Source organism: Camelus bactrianus, chromosome 29 (genome assembly GCF_048773025.1).
Source record: "Camelus bactrianus isolate YW-2024 breed Bactrian camel chromosome 29, ASM4877302v1, whole genome shotgun sequence".
Taxonomy (NCBI): Eukaryota; Metazoa; Chordata; class Mammalia; order Artiodactyla; family Camelidae; genus Camelus; species Camelus bactrianus.
In genome coordinates this window covers 27,132,605-27,159,351 of record NC_133567.1, presented here as the reverse complement: position 1 = coordinate 27,159,351, position 26,747 = coordinate 27,132,605, and the positions used below count along the sequence as shown (strand labels likewise).

The 26,747-nt window shown below is 46.8% G+C and overlaps 1 protein-coding gene and 2 long non-coding RNA genes across 3 annotated transcripts in view; 1 reads left to right on the top strand and 2 right to left on the bottom strand.

The window, feature by feature from the left end:
- Nucleotides 1-7,615: 7,615 nt before the first annotated feature.
- Nucleotides 7,616-10,753, bottom strand: LOC141575570 (uncharacterized). The gene is made up of 2 exons (XR_012503219.1): nt 10,611-10,753; nt 7,616-7,831 (listed from the first exon to the last, which is right to left on the bottom strand). It is a non-coding gene; the product is annotated as an uncharacterized LOC141575570 (long non-coding RNA).
- A 10,259-nt stretch (nt 10,754-21,012) lies between these two features.
- LOC141575569 (uncharacterized) lies at nt 21,013-21,982 on the top strand. Its single transcript, XR_012503218.1, has 3 exons — nt 21,013-21,115; nt 21,489-21,613; nt 21,856-21,982. It is a non-coding gene; the product is annotated as an uncharacterized LOC141575569 (long non-coding RNA).
- Nucleotides 21,983-23,305: 1,323 nt separating this feature from the next.
- LOC141575549 (uncharacterized) overlaps nt 23,306-26,747 on the bottom strand; it is a 92,053-nt gene continuing 88,611 nt past the window's right edge. Inside the window, exon 6 of the mRNA XM_074354987.1 lies at nt 23,306-23,683. Within this exon, the coding sequence (XP_074211088.1) occupies nt 23,433-23,683 (251 nt within the window). The 3' untranslated portion in view covers nt 23,306-23,432. The remainder of the gene's footprint in view (nt 23,684-26,747) is intronic.

The window sequence follows — 26,747 nt, the reverse complement described above, 5'->3', positions numbered from 1 at the left end:
ACAGTCCACTAGCATTTTCTGAAGACAAGTGTGAAGTTTGCAAGAGCTGGACTTAGTCTACTATTTGACTTGGGCTCCTCCTTGTGGGAAGAGAGCCTAGGGGCCAAGTTAGCCAGAAGGCTGTTGGAGCTGCAGAAATTATCATTAACTGGGTTGCCCTTAATCTGTGCAGGGGCAGGGTTGTGTGGCATGTTCCCCTACTTGTTTAGAAGATCCTCCTGGGAATCGATCTCTATTTGATAAAGGACTTAGTATTTGTCATTGCATCAGCTTAGCTTATTTGTCCACAGATGTGACAAATTCCCCACTTAAAAAAAATGTATTGTCAAATCTCTTTAGAAACAAACTTTTCCTTCTCCCTCCAGGTTAAAGTCTTTGTCTCTATTTTTCTCTGAAAGGTCTGAACAGTGTTGTGCCTCAGTTAAGAATTCCGTAAATGGTGTATCTGGCATCTTCTCCAAACAGATTTCAAAACATCTTAAATCTGACAGAAAGCTGCTACGACTGCCCTGGAACAGCATCTGTTCCTGATTTTATCCCAAACATTTGTTGCTAACTCTTCCTATAATAGGAAGTTTCTTCTACTTTGTGGTACTGATCATTGCAAATGTGGTTCAAAATAGTTTTTGTGGGATAGATTGTTAAAGTCACTTTTCCCTCACAGTTTCATTTTCCACCTAACGTGTGTTACAATTCCAGAACCACAGAGCTAGTTTCTTTAGCTTCTGCTTTTTGATGACGTTTCGATCTTCACAGGGCAGGACAGTTACAGAGTGATAGATACCCGATGATGTGGGATTATTGCAGTACAGAAACCCCCATTCTTTAAAGATGACGGTATTTGTGGATGTATTTCTCACAGTCCATGAGGCCTTAAAAATTACAATACACTCAAGGTTTAGCCCGATTTGGGGCTGTTTTATAGGGACCAGCACACTTAACTTTCAGGGGTTTTAGGAGGGTGATTGTGGCTATATTAAATGGCTATTTAAATTTGGGGTTTCAATATTGGGCACATGGATAGGATAGCATTAAGATGGAAATTTGAGACAAAAATTACATTTTATGGTAAGGAAAAATGAGTTTAATGTTGATTTTTTCTGACACAGAAATCTTATTTGTGTTTACACACATTTACCCCTTTGGGGGGCTTTCATTCCTTTCAGCGGATCCAGATTTCCATTTGGTGTCATCCTCTGACTGGAGGACTTCCTGAACCTTTCTTGTACTGAAACCTGCTGTTGATGGATTCCTTGACTTCTGAGTATCTGAAAGTCTTTACTTCATCTTCGCTTTGAAAGGTATTTTTGATGAGTATTGAATTTTAGGTGGACAAATTTTGTTTGAATACTTTAAAGATATTGCTCCACTGTCTTCTGGTTTATTTTATTTCTGGTGAGGAGTCTACTGTAAGTTTACTGATGGCAGATCACTTGGGGTACGCATGTGTCTATGTGAGGGATGTGATGTGTGCTTGAGTGACATCATGTACAAATGGCTTGAGGAGAAAAGTAAAGGAAAAATGTATTTACTGTGTTTCTTTATAAAGAACTTGACTCAAGAAATGGTTGAATTAGTCCACAATCTGTGTGGAATAGCAGTCAAAGCTGACAGAAAACTAGCTTCTTTTGAATCAGAATGAAGAGACGTCCATACGAGTAACTTTGGAAAAGTTCTGTCTGATGTAGAATTTAAAATGGTTTTTGAAGAGCAGATTTTTAAAAAACATTTTGCTGCCAGTGAATTAGGCTCTAAAAGCTGTCATTAATTTCAGTCTTATATCAAGAGCCAAATGGATTAATAATGAAATATCAGAGGAGAAGTGCCATCTCTCACTTATATGTTTTTAATGCTAATAATGACTTAAGACTTGATAAGAAAGCTGAGAACGAATATGATTTGCATCCTGCAGCTTTCCTAATAAATGAAATGTTCTCATGAAGAACACAGCCTCCTTTAAGACAGGCTCAGAGCAGAGCACGTCAGGAAGTGACTTGAACTTGATTAAAATTTCTTCTCATAGATTCAGTCAGCCCCTTATCTTGATCTTCAAGTAGAAGGAAAATGAGAATTTTAAGCCTTAGTAAAACATTATGGAAATGTCAAAATCAGTAAAGATTAAAAAATCAAACTGAAGCTATAAATCAGTAAGTGACCATAAGAACCTTCCAGATTTGAGGCAAATAATCGTACTGAATGATCGGACCTAAATGTGCCCAGCAAAGAACTGTCTTTGGTTTCTCTGTCTTTTCAAATGTAACTTTCCCAGGAATATACACACTGCTTCTGATTCACAAAGTGAATTTTATCTTTCAGTTACTTCTGAATTTAAAATAAAAGCGGCTGAAGTGGGTTTTGATGCCATGTTATATTTCAAACATGAAAATTCACCTGTATGTTTCTATAGCAGATTTTATACTGAGTTAGCAATATTCATTCACACACAGTCTTTATCTACTACTCGAACTATTTTGTATGGATAAAAATTAAACTTTATACAACAAAACAAATATATTAAGATACTTTGCATAGGAAATATGATGTCAAGATTTTGATATGAGTATTTGATGTTCACTTCTCACCAATAACATTCATTTTATTTGAGCTATAATTACTCTCTGGGAATATTTTAAATATAAGAAGTCTTTTATAATGAGCACATAAAGACTTTATTTTGATTTTGATACTGAAATGCATTTACTTTGTGCAGTTAACAGAGCTGTCACCCAGGGTCTTTTCAAGTTGTTCTTTTTAATCTTCTTTATTATATAGTTTTCCTGTTTTTAACATGTTAGTGATTTTTTTTGGAAACATACCTTGTCCTGATAACTCCAAGGGTATCCTTTGAGATGGCACAAAGAATGTTAACATTGAATATTAGTAAATTAGAAGCTTTATAGATCATGATATTATGGATTTAGAGACTTAAATATAACATCTCTTAGTGATAATCCTAAAAAAAACTCTTACTGATAAACTCTGTACTTCCAAAAATTATTTCATCTAATTGAGATATTTGAGATTGCATGTTAGGTCCCCAAAATCCTTTCTAAAATTATTTTATCATTATTATGTTAATTTTGATAACTATTGGAAAGTTTTAAAAAATTAGTTGGGATACAAAGAAAAAATTGAAGTCTACACACATTTTCATTGCTCTGCAATAGCCTTGTATGTGTGTAATTGGACATTCTGTAAAAGTACAGTCTTTAATGGTTGCATTAGATCCTAGCCTAATTAGGTCCCACTCGATGTTTGACCATTCTCCATTGTAATCTGGTAATTCCAGCTTGAATGACTGAGCAGATGATGAAGAAATTTTCCAAAGTTGGGAAAAGTGGGATGAGGGATGAAGGATTTAGTTGTGGTTCAGAGAGCTTGTGACACCCGTGTGTCCTGTGGCTGGAAGCACTGGGTTTGATATGGGATTCTGGCCTCTTTGGCGATGGCCAATGTCGAGGTCTAGGTGGGGTCACCGAGGAGGGTTACAGAAGGCAGGCGGCTTCCCCTTCAGGTGTCCAGCAATTTTATATGTCATCTCACTGCATTTCATCAGGTTATACTTGAAGTGTTCATTTCTTCCACGCTGTTTTAGGGAAGAAAGGTAAAAGTTTGTGTATCTCCACTGTGTAGTGTCTGAAACGGTCTCCAGTCACACTTGGTGGCCGCAGTTTGCCCGTGGAGGCTGGCGTGGACAACTGTTCGACTCAGCAGCTTTGCTGGGGTCACACCCGCCCGCTGTGCTAAGTGCGGCAGGCCCTGTGGGAAACCCCCTCTGGCGCTGCTTAGCTCCCCTTTGTCTCCCCGATGTTGGAGGTTAAAACTCCCCGGTGGCTCTCTGAAAATGAGCATCTTTTTTTCTGTTGACTTTGTATTGTCAGGGTTTGTTACTGTGAATAAAGGACACCATTAAGTGAACATTCAACTGTTAACTAACATTGAACATTCCCAGTGGAAAAAAGGGACAAATAGCTATGTTTACTTATTTTGATCCCTGCCTTCACTGTTTTTCTCTTGTGGTTTAAGGATATGTAAACAGACAAGAAAACAAACAAACCAGAATTGGAGGAGCCCGCATGTCTTCTGTCCTCCTGCTGTATTTCCCCCCATATTTCTCAGGATCTGGTTTAGACCTAATTGTTTCAGTTGAAGCAAGTGCCACATGAAAGTCTTAGCAGCTGGTCCCAGGAACGATCTGGACATGGTGCTGATGTGCCTGGCCCTGGGGGCCTCGTGGTGGAAGCTTGGTGGAGGTGCTGTGCCTGTTACAACCAAAGAACTCTTGTGGTCCTTGGAAAGTAGCAGAAGGAAATCCTGGAGCATAACGTGTGCCACTTCGTCTCCCATTAGAAAGCAGAAGACGAGGATACTGTTCTCACACCCGACAACACCAGGAGTTTCTCACCTTCAAAGTTCCGATCAATGACTCAGGATCCGCTGGCCTAGGCATCAATGTCAAAGGAAACCAGTCTAAAGAGAATCACACAGACCTGGGGATCTTCATCAAGTCCATTATTAACAGGAACGGCATCCAAAGTAAGCAGGTATCGACTTTATCGAGTACTCATGAACCAAGATGTTTAGTTACAACCCAGTGTTGGAAACACATAAGCTGTAGGGAAGAAACCTGGCCTCTACCCTCTTAGATGCAGTATCTGTGGCCTGTGAATTAAACTGACAAAAAGATTCACAGGAGAGAAAGTTCATAAATTTTATCTATGTTAATATTTCCAATTTTATGGGTACGGGGGCTCCACAAAGAAGCAGTGAAACCCTAGAGAAGTGCTTAGCCTCAGAAGCTTCTGGACCAATTTAGCAAATGATGATACAGGATGGAGTGGTGATTAGACAAAGAAAGGAGGTTTGGGCTTCCAGGGCACGCACTGTGGGACGGCAGGTATATGAGGGAAACAGGCAGTAGAGAAGGCTTCCCATGTAAGGTTTGTTTGCGTGGATGCATCTCAGTAACATCTCTGTCTCTGCTGGTGAGAGTTTTTCACCCCCCAGCTCCGGGAGAGTGGAGGGGACACCTCCACGAGGGGGACTTCAAGGGGGAGCAGAGGCTTCCTCCTGTGTTTGCCAGTTCTCAGTTACCTTCCACTCAAAATAACCCCAATGCCAACATGGTGTGTTTTGTGGCAGCGTGTTCTGACAGCCCCAACACTTACGTGTTTTCCACGATCAGACAGCCAGGGACATTACAGCACTCTCTCACTTGGGCGTGGCGCTCAGGGCTTCAGCTTACCATTTTTTAAATTATTTTTTAAAAATTGAAGTCCAGCTGATTTACCATGTTGTGTTACTTGTGCAGCGTGGTGAGTCAGTCAGACACATACATACATACTCTCCTTCGTATTCTGTTCCATTATTCATTTCCATTCCATTATTACAAGGTATTGAATATAGTTCCCCCTGCTATACAGTAGGACCTTGTTCATCTGTCTTATCTATAGTGTGTGTTTGTGTCTCACAAAACTCATAGCCCTTGGACATTCTAGGGCAATAGAGATTGTCTGTGCAGACTTAGCACAGGTCCAGGCACAGAGCTGCCCACAGGAAAGGTTCATCTCTTCCCTCCCCTTCCCTCCTGGGGGGTCACTCAGCCTGTTTTCCAGCCTGGGGAAAGTTTCCTGGCTGTCTGTGAAGGGGGCACTCCTCCCCAGCTGGCTAATAGCCTGGAGCTGTTGCACATCTTGGGTTGTAAATACCCTCTCTGGGTGTCTCTGGAAGGAAGAAAGTAATCACTTTGTGTCCTGTGAATCAGTCTGCTATTTTGGTAAACAGAGTATGATAATGACTTATTTACAAACGTGTGAATGACTGAAGTAGACACGGGCTGCTAACACAGTATCATGCTGCTGTTCAATTGGGGATAATCCATTCATATTAAAGCCCTCCCCTTCTTTTTCCTTTTTAACAATTTTTTTAACTAAAGAAAGCAACTTCTTTTATCACAGACTCTTTCACAGCACTGATTGTCCCGTCTTCTTCCCAGGATGGAGGCTGCGGGTGAATTGGATCAGCTGATCACGGTGAACGGGGAGTCCCTGCTGGGCAAGACCAACCAGGATGCCATGGAGACCCTCCTCAGGTCCATGTCCACCAAAGGGAACAAGTGGGGCACGATCCAGCTCATCGTGGCCTGGAGGATCAGCAAGGACAGTGAGGTAAGAGGGACAGGGACAGACGGCATCCCCAAGTGGGAGCAGGACCGAGCTCTGTCCTGACGTGGGCTCAGAGTGCCCAGTCCGGGGCTGTGTTGTGCACAGGCTGTCGTGCTGTCAGTGTGCTGTGTCTGGCGCTCTCGGTTCTGGGATGCACGCGTCCCCAGGTGTGCACTCGCAGGTGTGTTGCCTCCTCCGCAGACACTGGGGTCGGTCTGAAAGCACTGCAGCCGGGTCCCCATCTTGAAGACAGGGCCACCCCTTCCTGCTCGAGCTGACAGTTCTCTTCTGGTGGGCAGTGTTCCAGGAGGGAGGGACATGGACAGAGTGGCCGCTCAGTCCCCGGCTTTTCTAGAATGGGTGCCTCCTACAGAGTCCCTCTCGTGGCAGGGAGGGGTGGAGTTGGGAAGTTGTCAGAAGTGTAATCCTCCCCATCCTGGTCCTCCCTGCCCCCCTTTCTCCTCCACTACAGGCCTGAGCCTGCCTGTAGTGGTGTCTCCTGCCCGATTCTCCAGTGGGGACCCAATGTGCACTGCCATCTTGGATGTGGGAGGAGGGGAGAGACATTGCGTCTCCCAAGGGGATGAGCATCTGTGTCCTAGAGAGTAAAACCATACTAAGTAGAGGCATACTTTTTTGTATAGTGGGTGTTTGAAAATTGTGTATATATTTGTTAATTTATATTAGAACCTGAACAAGTTTTTTCAGAAATCCGCCATAAAGTCTGTGCCATTTAGAGGAACCAGGTGGGACCTGCTTGTTGAAAGTGTAAAGTTTGTAGCTTGTGTTTTTATTAATGCTCAACTCCCCACATTTCTAAATCAGCTCGGAGGAAAGATCAGCAAACCCTACAAATTGAAAATTGTATCTAAACTGCTTAGGTGTTTTCCTTAATTTTAAAATCTGTGTTTAGTAGCAAAAGCAAGCTTTTCTGGTTGTGCTGATGGCTCACCCATCCTAAGATAACAATCAGATTTGCAACAGAAACATGTGCTTGAACTTAAGGGTAATCAGTGGAGAGGCCACCAGTTTTTGAAAGCTTATTGTCCATTGACTTATTTTTCTATTGTTTTTATTTTTGAAATGGAGAATGAATTCATGGTAATTAACAAATTAATTTCCACAACAAGGGAGCAGTGTAACCTTAACTAACACCCTCAGAGTAGAAGACAAGGGAAAATGAAACACTCACTTTCACATGATAAATAAAAATGCTGATCTCTGAATAGACTACTGGATTGATTTCCTTGAGCCATGATTTTCACTGGTTTCCAGATCATTCACTAATGTTAATGTAAGTCCCACAAAGAGCTCTGTGACCAGTTCTCCCCAGGACATTACGAGACACAGTGTTCCTTACTAGGGCTTTTCCCAAAACAGTAATTTTTTTTACCAAGTCCAAACTCATTCTGCTCGTTGCATGACAGGTCAGTAAATCAGGAGATGAGATATTGGGGCAAGGAATAGTGACTTTATTTGGAAAGCCGGTAGACTGAGAGGATGGCAGACTAATGTCTTGGAGAACCATCCTGCTCCAGACAGAATACAGGCTCCTTTTATTTAAATAAAGAAAAAAAAGGAAGGTGGTGGGGTTCATTGTTGCAAACTTCTTGCTGTAGGAATGGTTTGTTCTTGCAGCCGTCCATGTGGCTCAGGCCATGGTGTCCCTGTAAACCCCCAACAAAGCAAAGGTTATTTTCTGTTTTGCAACTTGCCATCTCCACCTAAGTGCAGAAGTGCTGACATCCTTAAAGGCCAGAGCCCCGAGAACAGGCTCTCTTGTATATTTCAGGCTAAAGGCAACATTGTTTCCCAAAAGGTGCAGAGCTGGCAAGACTGAGCCTAGAAAGCGGGGCACAGTGGTTAAAACTAAAGGAACAGATCCAATATAGTCAGATTTGTTCTCTTTTATTACAATTTCATGTTCCACAAGACCGGAGTCATTCAGCAGATGTTCACTGAGCATCTACTACATTCAGGAAATGTATTAGATCCTGGAGATCTGTGGTGAATAAAGCAGACAGGGCTCCCTCTTTCAATGTTCTACTGGACAGCAGATCACATCCTTATCTCTAAAAGCCAACTAAAATTTCTAGCACCTTCTCAAAGTTTTCTTTCAAAAACCACTGAACGTGAGGGGGGTGGATCTTAAAATGTGAGGCATGGACTGGAGGTCAGCATCCTGACTTCAGACAAGCATCCTTGTCCCCAAACCTGCACCAGCTTGGAGTTGTAATAGAAAAGAGCAAATCTGACTCCGTGTTATATATGTTCTTTCGCTTTAAACCTGTGCCCTGTTTTCTAGGCTGTCTTGCTAACTCTGCCCCTTTTGTAAAACAATGTTGCCTTTAGCCTAAAATAGACAGGAGAGCCTGTTCTCAGGGCTCTGACCTTTAAGGATATTAACACTTTCGCACTCCTATAAAGATAACAAGTTGCGGAATAGAAAATAACCTTTGTTTTGTTGGAGGTTTTACAGGGGCACCATGACCTGACCCACACGGACAGGTACAAGAACAAAGGATTCCTACACCAAGAAGTTTGGGGCAACCAAGCACACTCCCGCTCCTTGAGCCTGAAGCCTGAGTTGAGGAGGGTAGTTCTCCAAGATGTTAGTCGGCCACCTTCTCAGTCTGCCGACTCTCCTAATAAAGTCACTGTTCCCTGCCCCAATACCTCATCTCCCGAGTTATTGGCCTGTCGTGCAGTGAGCAGAACAAGCTTGGACTTGGTAACACAGTGATCTGGTTCCCTGTCACCCTGGGAAACAGCTGGCATTGGGGTCCCCCTGCGTGTCTCTGGGACCGGTTCACGCCTGCGTGTGGGTTTATGTAGATGAAAGCGGTTTAAGTAAGGGAACAGCTGCAGCAGGCAGCAACGGACTTCAATGTTCAATATTTTTATGCTGTCATTTTCATAAATTGCTGGTTATTACTGTCCTTAGGGTGGGGAAAGCTTATAAAGCAATTACAGCAAAAAAATCTTACCACGAGTGCTGCGCTTTCTTAGTAATACTAGCAAAAAGCTTTTTACTGACAGGGTTTAACTAAAGAATTAGATGAAGACAGATGTGCTCAGCTCAGCTTCCCATAAGTTTTAAGACATGATTTTGTGGCTTTTCAACTTAAATATATTCCCTTTGGGGAACCGTCTCCCTGAATTACCGGGGGGTGTGTGTGAAGTATGTTACTGTAAATACTGACATAAGCACAGGACATCTTGTCATGAGTGAACCTCGATCCCAAATAACGTGCCGCCTTCTCCCCTCCGCCGGGTCTGTCCCTCAGCCGCACAGTCCAGCCTTTGACGGTATCACACAACTCTGTTTCACTAACTCATCTTCTTTATTTTCTTTAAAATTTTTTTTTCGGGGGAGGGAGGCAATTCAGTTTATTTTTATTTATTCATTTATCTAACGGCGGTACTGGGGATGGAACTCAGGACCCGTGCATGCTAAGCACGCGCTCCACCACTGAGCTACACCCTCTCCCCGTGCTGACTCAGCTTTAAATCAAGGGTCTGCATACTTAATTTCAAGCCAGAGAAGATGAAACTTTGCAAAGTGACGTCTTGTGCTCTGTCACACTTTGCCCCTCATCTGTGGGAAGTGCTGTGTTTCATCATACTATGTTTTTTAAAACCTGGCAGCTCTGTGCACCAGGCCTGCCCCCCCTACACTCCCCACCCCCATCCCGGTGGGCACATTTGGGATGTTTCCCTGGAAGGTGTTTCTTGGTGTCGTCCCCTCGACCTCAGGACCCTGTGAATGCCGCTGGTGCTCGCATCCTCTCTGGCCACGCTCTCTGTTTGTCTCCGCCTTCCCGCCGTCCTTCTTCTCCCCTGCAGTCACTCTTTCCTGCCTGTGCCTGTATTGGCTCATGTTCCTCAAGGCTGTGTCTTCTGCACACACTCCCGGGGAGATCTTCGTCCCTGGTCTTCAGGGACCACATGTGCTGTGCTGCACCCCAGGGTCCTGATTCTAGCCAGGGGCCCTGTTCTGCCTCCAGACCCCTCTGTCCAGCTGCCTGCAGAGATGACCACTGGTCTGGCTCTCAGGGACCTGTGCTTCCTCCTCCAAAACCTGTTCCTCCTGGAGTTTCATCCACCCATGGGCACTCCACCACTGTTTCTTCAGTTACAGAGATCAGACATTGGGGGTGGTTCTGACCTCTCAGGTGCCTTCACTGTCTCTGTAGCTGCCTCCTCCCTAACCTCTCTCCTCCATGCCCTGCCATCACTGGAATTCGGGCCCCGCCGTCTCCCTGGGCTCCCTGCCATGGCCCCTGAAGGACTTCTGTCTCCATCTGTCCTCCCCCTGCAGAAGGTGCATCTTCTCACGAGACACACTGACCACGTCACCCCTGCTGAAATCCGTCCCCTCCAGCATGGGTGCCAGTCCCCGCTGTGCAGCCACCAGCATGGGCCCAGCCCTGTGCCCGCTCTGACCTGGCTGCTCAGCCTGCCCTGCAGTTTCTCAGGTTCTGATGCAGCCTTTCACCTCCGGGTTTGCCATGAGTCTGTTCTGCTCCTTGGCCTAGAAAAGACAGCTCCAGATTTTGGTTTTCTCTCCCCAAAGTATGTCCCTGGGTACCCACCCTCATGCAGCAGCCGTCACGTCATCATGGTTTCTCTTTGGTTTTCTGTAAATTCTGAGCTGGCTGGGACCCCCTCCGGCTGCCGCATTCCTGGCTCTCCATCACCGGCGTCCAGCCCAGGGCTGACAGCTACACGTGGACTGAAGGGTGAGGGAAATAGTCCCTAAGAGTTCAGAGTTGGGCATTTTTAGGGAAAAAAGCTGAACTTACTGTTAGACCCTGAAGTTCCAACAAGACAAAGTAACAAAATGAGTATTTTCTCAATGATTCTGGATTTCCTTTGCCTTCCGGTCCTCTACCTTGTGAGGGAAGAAACAAACGCAGAAAGGTCAAACGACTTGCTTCGTGGCTGCAAGGCCAAGGGAGCGTGGAGTCATCTAGGAGCCTGCTGTCATCCCTCTTGTGCAGAGAGAGGGTCTCAGTGACCACGCTGTTCAGGCCGTGCCTGCTCTGGCTGTGCTGGGATGTGTGCACAGTGCCCTGTGAGCCCTGGCACCCGGCAGGCTGTTACCTTCTGGGTCCGCCCCATCCAGGCTCACTTCCCCCCTGGTCCTTCTGTCGGCCCCATGGGGATGCGAAGGACACCAGCTGTGGTTCTGCATGAAAACAGAACCTGGAACTGGACCCTGGAAGTCCAGCCACTCTTCCCCAAAGCTCAGCCCCGTCCTTCTATTCCTTGTTTTGTGTTTCCTTGTCCTGTGGACTTCCTACCACGTGTGATTGTGATCTAGGTCAGATTTCTTTTCCTTTCAGCGAAGTGCTGTGTCTTCACCTGTAAAGGCCTCCTTCCACGCGGCCTCGTGTGTGTAACACTTCTAAATGGTTTTAAGGAACATCTGAGTCATTCACTCAAAAATGAATTTATTCATCCAATTGTTCACCCAGTGCCTGCTCTGTGCCAAGAACTGGGGATAAAATAGAGTAAGCTTATAAAGACTGAATTATTGAATAATAAGATCATGGCAGTTACTAACCAGGGCCCAGTGCCAGGCTTGCTGCAGAGGCTAGGGCCGTCCCTGTGCCCGCCTTTCCCCGTTCACAGTCGAGGCAGTGGATGCACTTCCTTTACATGAAACACATGGTTTGACCGACGAATGCGTACTCAAAACAACGTGAGATTTTCCTAAGCCCCACAGGTGCTGTATTCATTTTTTAAAAGAAACCAATATTTTACCATTTCCCAGGAAGACTAGGCCAAGCGTATAATCTAAAGCAGATTCACTGGACAATACCCAGTTTTTTGTTGTTAAATAGTGCTTATGATTTTCTGCTTATACAAGCAATATATGATTATTTGAATGTATATTTTTGAGAGCATGTGGTATTTACATTGTTTATAGGTTTGGGGTAATTTCCAATTTTTATATCTTTGTAAATGAAGTTCTGATAAATACTGATCAGCATGAATCTTTGTAATTCACTTAGCTTGTTGTTTCATGAGGCGGGTGACCGTGGAGAGAAGTGGCCGGGGCAGAGAGCAGGGGTATTGCTGGCCTGTGGTGCACACTCCACGTTGCTTTGGGAGGAGCCTTTGGCCGTGTGCTGCCCGCAGTGTGAGCCATCCTGCTCCAGCCTGGGCTGGTTCTTTCAAGCAGGTGGGAAGGCTTTCCTAGGGATAGAGCTGAGGGGCCCCAACACAGTTGCCCTGCTGGGGCCTGGGCTGCAGGGGTTTGAAGACCATTTTTGCAGTTGAAACAACAAAGTGAAAATTGCAGTTCCTTTATTTCAGTGCCTTCCTCGAATTAAGCTTATTTTGATAAGGTTTTTCTGTAAGGGCCTGGGAGCAGCCCAGGTTGCAGGAAGGCCTGGCCGCTCTTCCAGGACCACCCTCTTGGGAGCGACCACCGCCCCACTCCCAGGCTGTGCTGGCCTCTTTCTTAAACTCATCTGATTGATATAAAAACACCATCAAAAGATTTAAAACAAAACTGTGTACCCCAGTTTTTTTTTTTAAAGAAATTAAAAGGCATTGTGTCATCTGTTAAATGTTTATGTAGGAGGCCACTGATGTCTTCATTTAAATCTGTCTTTTGAGATGCAGATCAGACGTGGTTAGGGAGGTGGGGAGGTGCGGACTCCTCCCGTCACAGTGTCCCAGTGTCCCAGTGCCAGGGCCCTAATGAACAGGCCTCTTATTGTTTGGTTCCAGAAAGCCTGCATGTGCTATTTTTTAAATGGAATTTTTATTTGACTTTATAAAATTCTAAAGTAGCTTCTTGTGATGTTTAGAGATTTCTCATAAGGGGGCTTTATAAAGACTTTATCATCTAGAAAATTGTGGAGTTATAAGGTTCAATTAAGTATGTTTACTAAGACTAGAGGATGTGATGTCTGTCTTGTGATAAAATCACTTCTGTCAGGTCTCGCAGGTCTCTCTAATGTATGCATGTGCTCATTAAAACCTCCCACGTGCCTGTTCCTACAGGTGCAGGGCTTTTGCTGTGCTGGACTTGTTTTCACCTCCCCAAAGTTCCTTGGAACTCAGGCACAGTATTCTTCCAGAAAATGTTCTTGTATCTTTTTTTTGTTGTTAACATCAGAGACCTTGAATATCTAATTTGCAATGTCATTATAATTTGCAATTTAAAAAAGCTAGTAAAACAAATCCTCATTCCACAATTTAAAGCTGACTGAGTCTGACTCGCTCCCGCAGGCTGACGTGCCTGGAGCGGTGATTGTGCTGCCCCTTCCGTGCCATAAGCCTCCCAGGATCTGTCACCCTGGGTGCGGTAAGTCCACAATTTGGAACTGCATTAAATACCTCGTTTATATTAAACAGGTGGTAGCTTCTAAGAGAAATGATCATTTGTTCTGATGAAGGAGCCATAGTGCAGCTGCATCTGTCTGGAACATGCAGCCCCTCTCCTGCTGCGCCCCCTCCCTCCCCTGCACCCCACACCTCTGGCTGCAGGCCAGCTCCAGAGCCTCAGTGGGGTGGACCTCGGAGCCCACGTTTGGAGGCTGTGTGTGCTTTGTTCCTCCTTGAAGCAGATTTGTTTCAGGGCCTTAACTAGCACAGCGTTCTCCTGACTTGGAGTCGTTTTACAGTGTCAGTGACTTACAAGGTGCAGCTGTTTTGAGGAAGGCCACACACTGTTTTCATTCCAGAGACAGAAAGCGACCTGTATCTTGGCTCACCTAATAGGCTGTTTATGTTTGCGGAACAGGCACCTTTGCCGGCTTCACTGGGATATTTGGTCTTGACCTCTGTTGTCGGTTTGCTGAGTGGCTTCTGTTCTCACGTCCTCACTATCTCATGTGTAGGGTCAGTGAGAGGGTAGCAGGGGCCTTTTAATTTCAGCAGCAGGAATTGAGGTTCAGCATATTGTTCAAGCAGCTAAGCTGACAAATGGTCTTGGGCCTCAGAGGGCAGGTGGTCACTCTGCCAGTACAGCCCCGGGGTGTGCCAGCTGTCAGGTGCATTACACACCCTGAGTATAACACGTGGATTGTGTTCCTGGCTCGTTCTGATGGTGGTAAAGCCTGTGTTTCCCAGAGCAGCATCTCAGACAGGATTCCGAGTTAGGCTGTAACTTAAATTGACTTCAACAGATACTGACAATCAAGCTGATAAAATAAGCAAGAAGATACTGTTTGGGGAAAAAAAGCCTTTAATATACGTATTTTTCCTCCAGGGGTTGAAATCTGACAGAACTTCGTGGGAGGCAGTGTGAAGCGGTAAGGAAAGGTGGAGCTGTCATCACAAATTATTTCAGTGCAGGGTGGGAAGTTCTAGCTCAGTTGGTGTCCAGTTGGATGCAGGCCCTGGGCAAGTTGTTCTGATTCCCCCATGCCACTGATGTGCCTCCAGTTCTGACTGTCCCTTGCCCCCCTTCTCTCTAGCTGAAGCCACCCGGGAGCCCCTCTGGCCCTGAGCTGCCCACTGAGCGGGTGCTGGATGACTGGGGATGGAGGATTTCTCCCTCCTTCTTCAGTGGGACCGAGGGGCTGGATGAATCACCCACGAGAAATGCTGCCCTCAGCAGGATAACGGGTGAGTTGGCTGAGATCCTGGGTAGCACGTCTTAGTTTTATGCTTTTCCTGGGTCATGGAGACATTATTACCATAATATGTAAAGGAGGCCCGTGTTTCCAAGAGGAAAAGGAGCAGGTTCCTTATAATCACTGAGGAAGTGTTAATGTCAAGAGTAAATCAATACATTGATTTTGTCAAGTGAGTTTTAGATCTTGTACCATGTGGAAAGAAGAAGAAAAGGGGGGGTTCATATAGAAATGTTTTCCAGTGATCAAGATATTCTCAGTGTGTTTGAGATGATAGCGAAGTTGTGGTTTAACAACAAAAAAAATCAAAATTTAGTGGTTTATGACAAGGATTCAAAAGTTACGTATTCACCATAGCACCATTTGCAGGGAGAGGAAAAAAATCTGTGTACACGTATGTGCATGTATGAGAAATAGTCACACTTTGTGGTTTGTACTTAATAGGATGTGACCATTTTTAAATTGTATCTCTGCATTTTCAGAGCCTCTGTGTGTGACATCTGAGACCAGTTCCTTGCACCCTGTTTGGGTTCTGCCCCACTCTGCATGACCCCCGATGAGTGACAAGGCTGTCAGGGCTCGCCCTGCAGCCACTCAGCCTTCTGCCAGCAGATCCCGTGAGTAAAGATTTGCTTTGCCACCAGTGGTCGGGTTTACCGAGTTGCTCATCTTGGAATTAGCCTGTGAGTTTTTAAATTTAAAATGTAAGAAGCTGTTTTGATTGATGTAGTCCATGATGCAAAACACTTTCATTGCTGGCACATTTTGCAAGCCCCCTAAAGTACAACCCGATGTTTAACTCCATTTTGAGCATGTTTAATGGAGATGTAATACAATTCATGTCTGTATTACGAAGCCTCATTGGAGCAGCAGTGTGTTTCCTTCATCAGGGATGTTTATGGAAGCCTATTGTTGGCAAGATATTGTGTATGTACTCTGCTGTGGATAGAAAGAGGGGCAAGAAGTCTGCCTTCAAAGAACTTTCAACCAGAAAATAGGAAAAATACATGAATATGACTGGTAGAATTTTCTGTTGTTCTTCCTTTAATCCATCTAACTTTCTTACCTATAAAAATGCTAAATTCCCAGTTTCTTCTTTTGCCACACGTAGAACAAAGACATACCAGCTCTCTGGCTGAATTTTGTCAGCCTGCTTTGCTCTGCCTGCTTGGCATAGCTCCTCGTAGGGGAAGGATGCTGAAGGTGTGGTCCCGTCGGGTGACAGGTGTCGCTCATAGTTTGTCACATTAACCTTCACATGTGCTTGTCTCCGAAGTGTCACGTGAATGCATGGGGGGCTCTTCTCCATCGTGCATTTGACGGTGGTGTTGCTGATGTCTGAAATCAGTGTCACCATGTCTTCTAACAGCAGAGATCATTGTCACCAATTAAAACCCCTCTCTGCTGTTGACTTTTGTGAAGATTCCCAGCCCCCTCTGCCTCCAGCTTCCCAGGCAGTTACCCCTCTAGAGAAAGACTGGCATTTCTGACACATCGCCCGCCCACCGGTCAGTGGCCACTCTGCCTGTTTGTCTGTCTCCTGCCCTAGGGTGTGAGCTATTGAGGGGCAGAGGTTAAGTGTTAGAGACCTGCTATGGGGCAGGTGCCCCTCAAAGGGATAGGCAAATGATGGCTGTAATTCTGCAGGGCTTCCCTCTAAATTTCCTGGTAAAATTCTTCAAAGGGCTTTACCATCTCAGAATCTCTGTGGCGCTGTCACATTAGAAGTCATTCTGGAGATCGTCTCTGGCTTTGGGAAACTTAAAACCAGAGAAACTGAATACCACATCTAGAGCAACATGGCTGGAGTGTCAGGAGAATGAACAGATCAGTGGTCTCCATTTGACATTCATTTGTGGGAAACAGATTTTTTTGATTTCTATTTTGTTTGGCCAAGTTGAGCAGATTCTGGAAGTTTAGGCTTTTTCTAGAGTAGAAGGGATTTACATTCACACACATGCCCCTCAGATGAATGCCTAGAATTTCTTTTCCTTTTGTCCCCACTGCACAGGTAAATAGCAGCTGTCCCCCACAATGATATGCCGCAAGATGACTCTGTCATTATAGAGGACGACAGGTTGCCAGTGCTCCCCTCCACCTCTCTCAGGCCGGTCCTCTTCCAGCTCCCAGGATGACGCAGGGTTCGTGACGACAGACCCAGGCCAGCAGCGGCCAGTGACGGTCAGCGCCAGGGAGCTGGGGTGCCGGGGCTGTCGCTGCTACTGTGGGTTTTACTACGTGTTACTGTCACAGTTACTGTCAGTGCTAGCGTGTGCTACTGCCACTGATCCTGTCGCTGTTACCATCGGCACTGCTGTGACCGCTGCTGCTGGAACTGCTGTTAGCGTCACAGGTACTGTGCCGCTAGCGCTACTGCTCTGTTGCTGTCAGTGCTAGGATTACTGTTGCTACTACTGTGAGCAGTGCTATTACTGCTACTGTTCCCCCCGACTGGTGGCCACCCCCTTCCCCAAGGCGCACGCACACAAGGGCAGGGTCACCCACTATCACATGTTCATTCTGATTCTGCTCAGAAGTAAATAGCGCTGCCATCCCTGCTGGAAATGTGGGAAAGAAAATTCTCGCATGGCATTAGCCTCCTTATTTTCATTCCTTGGGTTCCCTGTGTTCCTTGTCTTCTCTGTTTGTTCATTTGTTTCCTTCCAAGTGGAAGGACGACATGGAGGAAAGTTCGAGATTGGGATGAGAGTCTATCGACGGCCAGCGACCAGCCTTCCCACCCTCTGGAGAGATGGACGGATGGCAGCCCAGAGAAGATGGCCAGGAGGAAGGAGAAAACACGCAAGGAGGAGACAGACAGGGACAAGGAGGAAGAGAAGATAAAGGCCGAGAAGGGGAAGCTGCGGGGCCCGGGAGAGATGTTCAGGTCGGTGCCATCCTCCTGCCCAGCGCCAGGCCTGGGGAGGGGCACAGGCCTGGGGCCTCCTCTGATTCCCCGGCTTCACCTGGCCTTTACTTTCTTGAGGATGTCACCCGTGCTATTCCAGACCCTCTCAAAGAGCCTGAAAGATGCCAACCATGTAAATAACGGTAGAGAGGAAGGAGGGGCAGTCTGAGCCGCGCTGGGGCATCGCCAGCCATGGAGATGCAGGGCTGGGTCTCCTTCGTGCCTTTGTGTGTGTGAACAGTGGCTCCGTGCTTAGTGGTAGTGTATAACAGTGCACGCCTAACAAGCCTAAAGGAGCTTCAGTGAAGCTGTGCATTCATTTAATACTTATGACTTCAGTTGGTAATGTCATTCTGCACAGCCACTGCCTGTTTCCTGACAGCTGTTTTGTGCCCCTAAATTATACTCCTGAATTACTTAGCTGATCATTTTTTTGCTGCACAATAAAAGTGACAAGTTGCTTAGAAGCTGCTTTGAAACTTCACCCATAAACATGCATCTGAGGTGATTGATAATATTCAGGTATTTAATGATAAGTATCAAGATCGCTTGATTTTTCCTAAATTCACCCCTTAAACATATCAAGATGATGGTTTAAAATGGAAAACATATGGCTCAGGCACTTGCGTCTTCAAAAAATACTTCTCCATAAAGCATTATGAGTCCACTGCTTGTAGCTTTTTTAATATTTTTAATTGCAAAATGTGCACAAGGGTTTTTATCTTAGTAGAATTTCCTGACTTACGGTCCTGAATTTGCACTCCATAACTCAGGGAGCTGTAGACAAGTCGAGGATGCAGGCCCAGCCCACAGGCTGCACACCCAGCAGATGTGTCTTGTGGGGGTCGGGCTAAGTCAAGGGCAGCAGCAGGAGTTGGCAGATGCGGGTAGCCCCTGCCCGGCCCCCTGACAGCATCCCCCGCAATCTCAGTACAAGTCCCTCCTCCGTGCTGCAGCACTCTGGGAATTTCATCTTTTCGCATCAGTTTCGCTGTTTGCATACTGCTCCTTCTGAGTGCATTTTCAGCCACATCATCCTCCCTCATTAGAGTCCGCGTCCAGATGGACTTGCCCTCAAGGTCTCTTTATCTCAGCTTCTGTGTTAGGCTTTTTATTCCATGGGTGCAAACTGATGGCTCATAACCAGGCACCGCTGTAAGGCACAGAAATAAGGAAGCTGCCCGTCCATCAAGACTGAGGGAATCTGCACCACCATCTTTAAATCAGGGAGTGTGAAGTGGGAGGAAAGCTGCCCCCGAGACTTACCCTGGAGCACAGTCTCATCTCCCAGACCCTCCCCTCCCGAGCTACATCTTCCTGATGGCCGAGGGCTTGGCAGTTTCCATTCATCAGCCAGTCCGTGTCTGCTGGGTGCAGCCACTGCTCCTCTCGTGGAATAGCAAATAAGCAAATGTCTAGCTGGCTTATAAATTATTTTATATTATTAATTACACAGTATTTTTCTTGTAACTTGCAGCTCCTGAATAAGAGAAGCTTTAGGGTACAGTTTCCTTTGGGGCCAGAGGAGTGGAGAGTGTGGGAGCCGTAGGGAACTTCATATTGTTTCCAGTGGACCCTGAGTGCAGCCTAACCCAACCCCCTTTCGTGAAAAGTCGTGTAAAACACTGAAGTTTTCTCTGGATCAAATGCTGTAGATTACACCTATGACCTGGAGTGAAAGCCAGTCTTGACCCATTTGCAACTTCAAAGGCCTGCGTATTTTTGAAAATCAGGCTTCCGTGTTTAAGTGCAGGGGCTGAAGGTTATTTTTTAAAAGTCAAGCCCACTGTCTCCGAGTCTTTAAGAATGGCTACTAAGAAAACCCCAGACATCCACACTTTTCTGGGAATGATTTGCTGGAGTTAGTCCATGCTGGCTTATGACAGCCAAAAGTTCTCTTCTTAGAAATTTTGCCAACTGGTTGTTAAACCCAGCCATTATTAAAAATCAGAGCCATTCTATAAAAAGCAAAGGTAATTAATACTGAAAACTCATGACTTATTATTACATTTTACTGCGATCCGTGCCTTTGAGGTTATTCACGCCTGCTGTATCGGCACGGTGTTAATATTAAATGCTGGGGGGGCTTAAAATCAGCGTTGCTGGCAGTATTTTATCCCAGAAAGTGTATGTATTCCTCAGAACAGAGCTGCTTCTCAAGGGAGAGTGACACACCGCCACATGGAGAACTCAGATTTATCGTGAGCGGGTTGCAGTATCTCGTCTAGTTCCCTTGAACGTGGCCGTTCTGTCTGGCTTCCCTTTGGGAAATGGCTGCAGCTTCCCAAATGCTGCTCCTTGAAAATGGGTTGAGAATACTCTATTGGACTCAAATAAGCTTTTTGTTTGATTGACTTTTGGCTCTTCATCCTGCACAGCATTATGTGTCCTTAGTATCTGAGAAGACGCTCAAAGCATCGTTAGATTTTTCAAAACATTTTTCACTACCTTCTGTACCTACTGGATCTAATTATTTGAGACTAATAGACTTTCAGGTTGATTGTTTTATGTTTTCCTTTTTTTTTTTTTAATAACAGGGAATAGAGTAAGATTTTAAATATAGTCTCTTCCTTTCTCTTTGTTCTTTTATGGAGAATAGGCTGTGATCTCCTTAGCAGTTTTGCTTTAAAATACCTAAATCAGAACGTGCATGGGCATGTAACTTCTCAGCATGCCTTGTAAGGAGACTGAAGTATAGTTGCCCAACATAAGCCTGAAGTTGTACAGAGCAGGGGTGTGTGGGGGTGAGTGTGTGCTTTGTCACCGTTTGTTTCTGTCTTTTGGTTCAGTTAGCAGAAGGGAAAGGCTGAGGCTACAGGTGGTGGCAATTGGGACTCTAGCTTTCTGGGTGGGAGCACTTTTTCTCTTCAGTTGCTTGAAGCAGTAATAAGTTTTCCATCAAAAACAGGCTCACAGGCTGTTCCCTACCTTGTTCCTCCCCGCAGCCCGCAAAACACACACACTCTGTCCCTGCCCCTGTAAGCTGTCTGACTTTGGGTTAAATTTGATGGGTGCCAAATAGATGCATCAGGCTTTTAAAACTGCGCAAGAAGGAACCATGGCACCTGAAGTAGGTGTTTTAGTGTCTGGTATAGACAGACAACGTGGCTTTCGACTTCACGCACTGAACGGTGGTTGCAGACGTGATTTAATTATTATTGGTGATTATTAATTATTGGTAAACAACTCTAAGAAAGGCGGCTGTGAGTCCGGAACCATGCCCCTGCTTCTCCATTACAGGGCGCGCGGCGTGTGCAGCCGCCTCAGTGCAGGTTCTCACTCACAAAGTGAAGCCTGTAAGGAACTGAGTCACAAGCGTCAGGCGTTTCACGTTTGTCCTCATTTCTCCTCACGTGTGGCTCCCTCCTCTCCACACCTAAGGCGCTGCCATCGCCCTAACTGCAGGGGCTTTGTGCCTGAGAAACCTCAGCTTCTCCACCAAACAGGTACCTCTGACTTGCTGATGTGAGGAGTGCGGGGCAGAGGGGAGCCGAAACGTTGAGCCCTCATAGGTGTCTGATCATGGGATGTGTGGCTATTCAGATTTAATACCATGAAACATGTCTTAGCATTCTGCAACTCCATGAAACTGTCACTAAACAGGGAACCAAGTCTGTATTTTAGAAGGAGAGAGATCTGCTTTTTCAAGTCTTAAATGTGTCTGTTTTTAAAGGAAGGGAGCAGTGATTTTAAGTACCATGTTTTTGCATTAGTTTCCATCTCCAAATTGAAATAATCAACAAAATAGTAAAGTCCCATACTTAGGGCAGTATTCTCAGATAGGAAGCATTTAAAATTATGCATTTCTTTTTTTTTAAGGCCTGGAATAAATGTCATTTGATACTACTTTGTCTGAAAGATTAAATTGGCCGCTTTCGAATGTCCCGGAATGGTCTGCCCTCTGAACCAGGAGGTTCCTGGACGTGCCCCTGCTCTCGCCTCCCGTACGTCATGTGATGTGCACGTGGCAGGACTGGGTGGGTGGGGACGGGGGCCAGGGCCGTCACCCCCCGGCTGCTAAATCAAAGCCCTGTAGCCCAGTTCCCATCACAGCTGAATCCTGCAGTTACACTGAAGCGATTGACTCCCTGGGTCCCTGCGCGTGGTTTTGATTTGGTCCACAGGTCATTTAGTTGGAAACCTTGTTTGGTGGAAATCAGATACACTGCTGTCTCTCCCTTTTTAGAAGATACGTGTTGTAAGAACCCAGTGACCAGGATCAGACCACAGAGCTCCACGCTGCAGTCTGGCTGTCCCACCGGGCTCTTGCCACTGCCTGTGCTCACTGACCATGCCTGTGTCCCGTGTCTCCCGTCTGGCCGGGCCAAACGGAGCCCAAGAAGAGATGGCCTCCAGAGGCACACCGTCTTGGGCAGCACACGCTGCACACTTGTTGGGTTTTTGTTGTTGTTTTTAAACAATAAATGTACTTTTAATGAATTGTACGTGGCTGTTGACAAATTTTGTTTACGACGTCAACAGTTTGGATGTTTCATAATTTCTGTCATCATAGATTTGCAACCTCTTTGCTCTGGATGGCAAGCTGAAGGTTAAAGTCCAGCCGGGCAAAGCAGAGACCTGTTTCTCCCCCTCTTTGCTTCCCTTTCTGTTTTCCGGGCCCCTTTTCATAGTGGGAGCCACAGTTCCCGCTCCTGGCATGTTCTGAGCTCAGGAGCACTGTGTCAGGCGTGAGGCTGGGGCCTTGGGAGCATGGAACATCCTGGTTCGGTTTCATCGTGTGACACGTGGCTGGGGACATGGGTGGGTGGAGGAGAGGGTCCCTGGACACTGAGGCATGTGGGTCGGGAGAGGCACCCATCAGGTGATGGACCTGGGGGCTGGCTCAGTGGCCTTTGTGGCCAGTGAGCTACACGGTTGAGAGAAACATGGGGGCGGGGCTGGGGAAATAATACCTGTGCTGGTGTTCAGCAGAACATCAAGCTCTTCCCGTGGGAGGAAGCAGAGACTTGGGCAGATGGTAATCTGAGGTTTGCTGGGACCCAGGGAGTGCGAGCACATGCTCTGTTATAAAAGGGTTTCTGGAAAGAGCTGCCTCTCCAGGTGTTGCAATCCCAGATGTGAAAGCTCCTGCCGGTGGACTTCAGACTGTCCTTCCTTTAGAGCGAAACCTTGGGCCACAAGCCTTTCCTCCTTCATGCCCCCCCCCAGGGATGTCAGAGAAAAACTACACAGTGAGCTCTACTTCCTCAGAATGCTACAACTGCACCCTGCTACAAGAGCAATGTGGTGATGGAAAAGAAAAGCACTTGGTAAGTGGTGCTGCGGTGCTGCAGAGGGGTCCAGGGAGAAGGACTCACCTCCGCTCTGCTCTGACCTGGTAGCAGTTGGTGGCCTCACCCTTGCCCCCTCCCCAGCCAGGTCAGCCCTCCTGAACTATCATTTCAGAGCCACTTTGCTCATGTTAGAAATACCAGGGCTTGTGGATTGGACTGGGGCCCAACTGCCCTGTGGATTAATGGGACGGATTCTCACTGGTAAAAATTAAACACCATCCATGGCAGCCCTGCTGGTGATTTACTGATGCAGTTAAAATAAATGTGTCAAAAATGATGCCCATTTGATGGGACACAGGAGCAGTATTTTGTACTGGGAAAGAACATGCTGGAAAAAAGCAGTTTTGCATCATTTTTTCTTATTTGTCATCTGGACAGAGAACAGGTCCATTGGATACGTACACACAATGGGAGGTTTCCTTGGAATAAGCTGCAAATTTGTAAATCCTGTACTTCATAGATGGTTCTTTTAATGTGAATGGAAATAGCATAAAATGAATGTGCGACTGATCTGTTGGCAGAGACAGTTCCAGGGCAGCTGAGAGCATCCTCCATGAAGATTCCTCTTGTCCTTGTTAAGAGTCTGAAGCAGAGGGCCCCTGACACCTCCAGCGCGGAAGCTGACTGCAGCTGGAGTGGAGGGGCTCCAAGCGAGATGGCCGGGCCTCACCAAGACCTTTTCTGATGTTTTTTCACGCTGCTTTTCCAGAGACCCACGGCCTGAATACAGAAAGCAGATGTCAAGGATGACACCTACTTACTAGTCTCTGTAAAGCAAACCTTTTCATAAAATAAATTTTTGAAAGTTCTGAGATGCTAAGTCAGTTTCAAGTCCAGACTGTGTAGAAAATGGAATTCTTTTTCCTACAGTTGATGTGAAAATTGAAGGCTGGTGACTGTTCATTCCTTGCTAACCCAGGGTAAATAAATACCATCACACCACTGAAAAGTGCCCTAGAAGACCAGCTTGGCTAATGACATTGACCATAACATATAGGGGAAGTCATCTTTCTGAATGTTTTTATTTCTTACCATTAAAGGCTCTGTATTTTTTACAACAAACGTAATGGATTAAGTACATGTTATTCCCAAGTGTATTTTTATCAAGCCACAGATTATTATATAAAAGACTGATTCTTTGGGACAGTCTTTTAAAGAATTCATGGGAGAGGTGATCTCTTACGTAATTGAATGTTGGATGATTTTCTTCTGACATGTTTAATAATAGCCAGTTCAGAAACAAAAAAAAAAAAATTGGGTTAAATTTCATATCAGAATGAAATAACCAGGTATCCTCTTAACATTTCTACTTTTTTTTTTTTAGGATGAATGAGCTTTAGGCCCATCCTTTAAGCCCAGGCCAGGTTCCCCAGAGCCATGTGATGCTCTCTTGCTCCTGCCGGGATGTCCCGCCAGCAGTTCTCTTTCTCCTGCCCCACCCCAGGACGCTGGCCCTTCCCCACTGGTCACCCCTGTCCTGCATCCTGCTGTTTGTCCTCCATCTGAGAGCAAAGCCTTTCTCAGCTCCCTCCCCTTCCACCCACCGTCCTGGTTTCCCTTGTACCCATCAGAGCCACCGCGGTGATGTGTGTGTCCTGGCTGCCTCCGTTTTCCTATTTTCTCTTAAACGTCCTTCAATGATGCCTCCGTCCTTCTTGGCTCCTCAAGACCTGTTATCCTCCAGCCCTCAATGGCCTCCCCATCGCTGTGCCCCTCCGTGGTCAGCGGGACCCTTGGCACATCAACTCTTGCTCCTCTCTGAGCCCGCCCTGCCGAGCTGTCCCTCCTCCCTTCCAGTTCCAGTGCCCCATCCTTTGCCAGTTCCGCTCAGGCCCAGTCCTCCTGAGGTGGCGGTGCCTAAGCTCAGGCCTCACTTCCTTCTCCTTTTCTCTTTTCTGTAACAGGGAATTTTTTGCATCTTAGGACACAGCCTCAGGGCTCCAAAGACAGTCTCTAGGCAGATGACCCCCAAGTTCACATCCCCTGCCTGGGCAGCCTTTTTGAACTCCACATGTTCACATAAGTGACGACCGGGGCCCGGACCCTGACGCACTCCCCACACGGGTCAGGGGTCTCCCTGGACCGTCCTCTCCAGCTTCCTTTCTCACATCGGGGCGGTCCTGGTTCTTCATTGGTTACATCCAAGAGCTCTGAGTAACCCTTGATTCTGATTTTTCCTTACACCCCAGGTTTAATCTCTGATGTGCAAGCTAAAAGCCCATTTGATCCGTTTTGACACAAGCTGCTAATGCTCGTACATTGAGCACCCCGTCCCCTCCTGGACAGGGGCACTAGCCCCCCAGCTCCGCTCCCTGCTCCCTCCTGTGCCCCTAACTCCACAGCTGGAAATCACCATCTGTCCCTCCTCTCAACCCCCAGAAGCCTTCCAAGTCCCCGAGTGAAAGCTGAAACTCTCAGAGTCTCCCAGTGGGTCTGCAGGGTCTGCCCCTCCCCAGCCTCCCCTCCTCACCCCTCCCCCTTTCCTCTGTTGATGTCACTGTCACTCTGACTCCCCGCCTCTTTGCTGAGCTGCCACTGGTCCAGCCTCTGACCCTGCTCTGCCCTCCACCTGAACAATCTTTTCTCAGATGATCAAGGGGTCACTCTTGGACCTCTGACATCTTTACTCAACTGTCAGCTTCTCAGGGGCCTGCCCAGCACTGCAAACCGCCCCCTCCCACGGGACACGGCCTGCCCCACTTTCTGGCATTATTTTTCTCCTCTGCACTTAGCACGCCCTGACATGCTGTATCTCCCACTTACTTGGCTTAATAAGAAATTAACTGTGGCAGGGACCATCAGCCCTTTCTCCTGGCCATATCCCTCATGGGGTGCCTGGTACATCACTGGTGCCCAGTGAGTGTGAGGGGTGCTGGGGCGTGGTCCCCCTTCAGTGCAGCCTCCAGCTTTGCTGTGCGATGCCCCAAGAGCCGGCATGAATGTGCTCCAGGCCCCAGGGGTTAGGATGCTCAGGTGTGAGTCTGTGCCCTGAGAGTGCAGAGCAGGTCCTGGGGGCCTGTGGGAAATGCACAGGCCCCACCCAGCCCTAGGGACATGAGACTCAGCAGCAGATCAGGTCTGCAGAGCTCCAAGCCCGGTGCAGATGGGAGGCCGCTGTCCCTCCTCCCTGCCCCCAGGGTTTGCCCGTGACATCACGTGCACCCAGCCCACAGCAGGACAGTCTTGGGGATGTCCCTTTGGCTACCTGTCCTGCCCTCATCGCTGCCACTGAACAGAGTCCCTCCAGACAACCACCCTGAACCCACATCTCTTCTGGTGGCGTCCAGACCAAGACAATGTGTTTTCTGGGTGAACAGACAGATGAGTGAATAGAATTGCCGGGGTCAGTGGAGACTGTGACGTGCGGAGTCTCTCGGTGCAGTGACCACCCAGGGCAGGGAGGCTGCTTGTTCCCGTCTTGGGGAGGTGATGTGACTTCCTGAGCCGGCCTGTGACTGAGGAGCCGGTCCCAGATGGCAGCCTTTCACACTCAGAGCTACACCGTGTTCTCTGCTGGGGAAGTGCTGCTTGCTCTTAAGAGCCCTAAATGATTGAAGTATTTTCTGTTACATCAGACTTGCAGAAAAGATGAGGTGATTTCAGATGGAATGCTTCATGTCAGGCGGGGCCCAACTTTCTGGCTGGGGGTTGTGTGGTCCAGGGGTCATGGATTCAAGCAAGGAGTAAATGTTAAAATTGCCTTCTTAACGTGTTGGTAAGCCGCAGACTTCAGGCTCCAGGAAGTGGTGCAAGATCCCACCCCTAAAGGGGCCAGAAGCTTGGT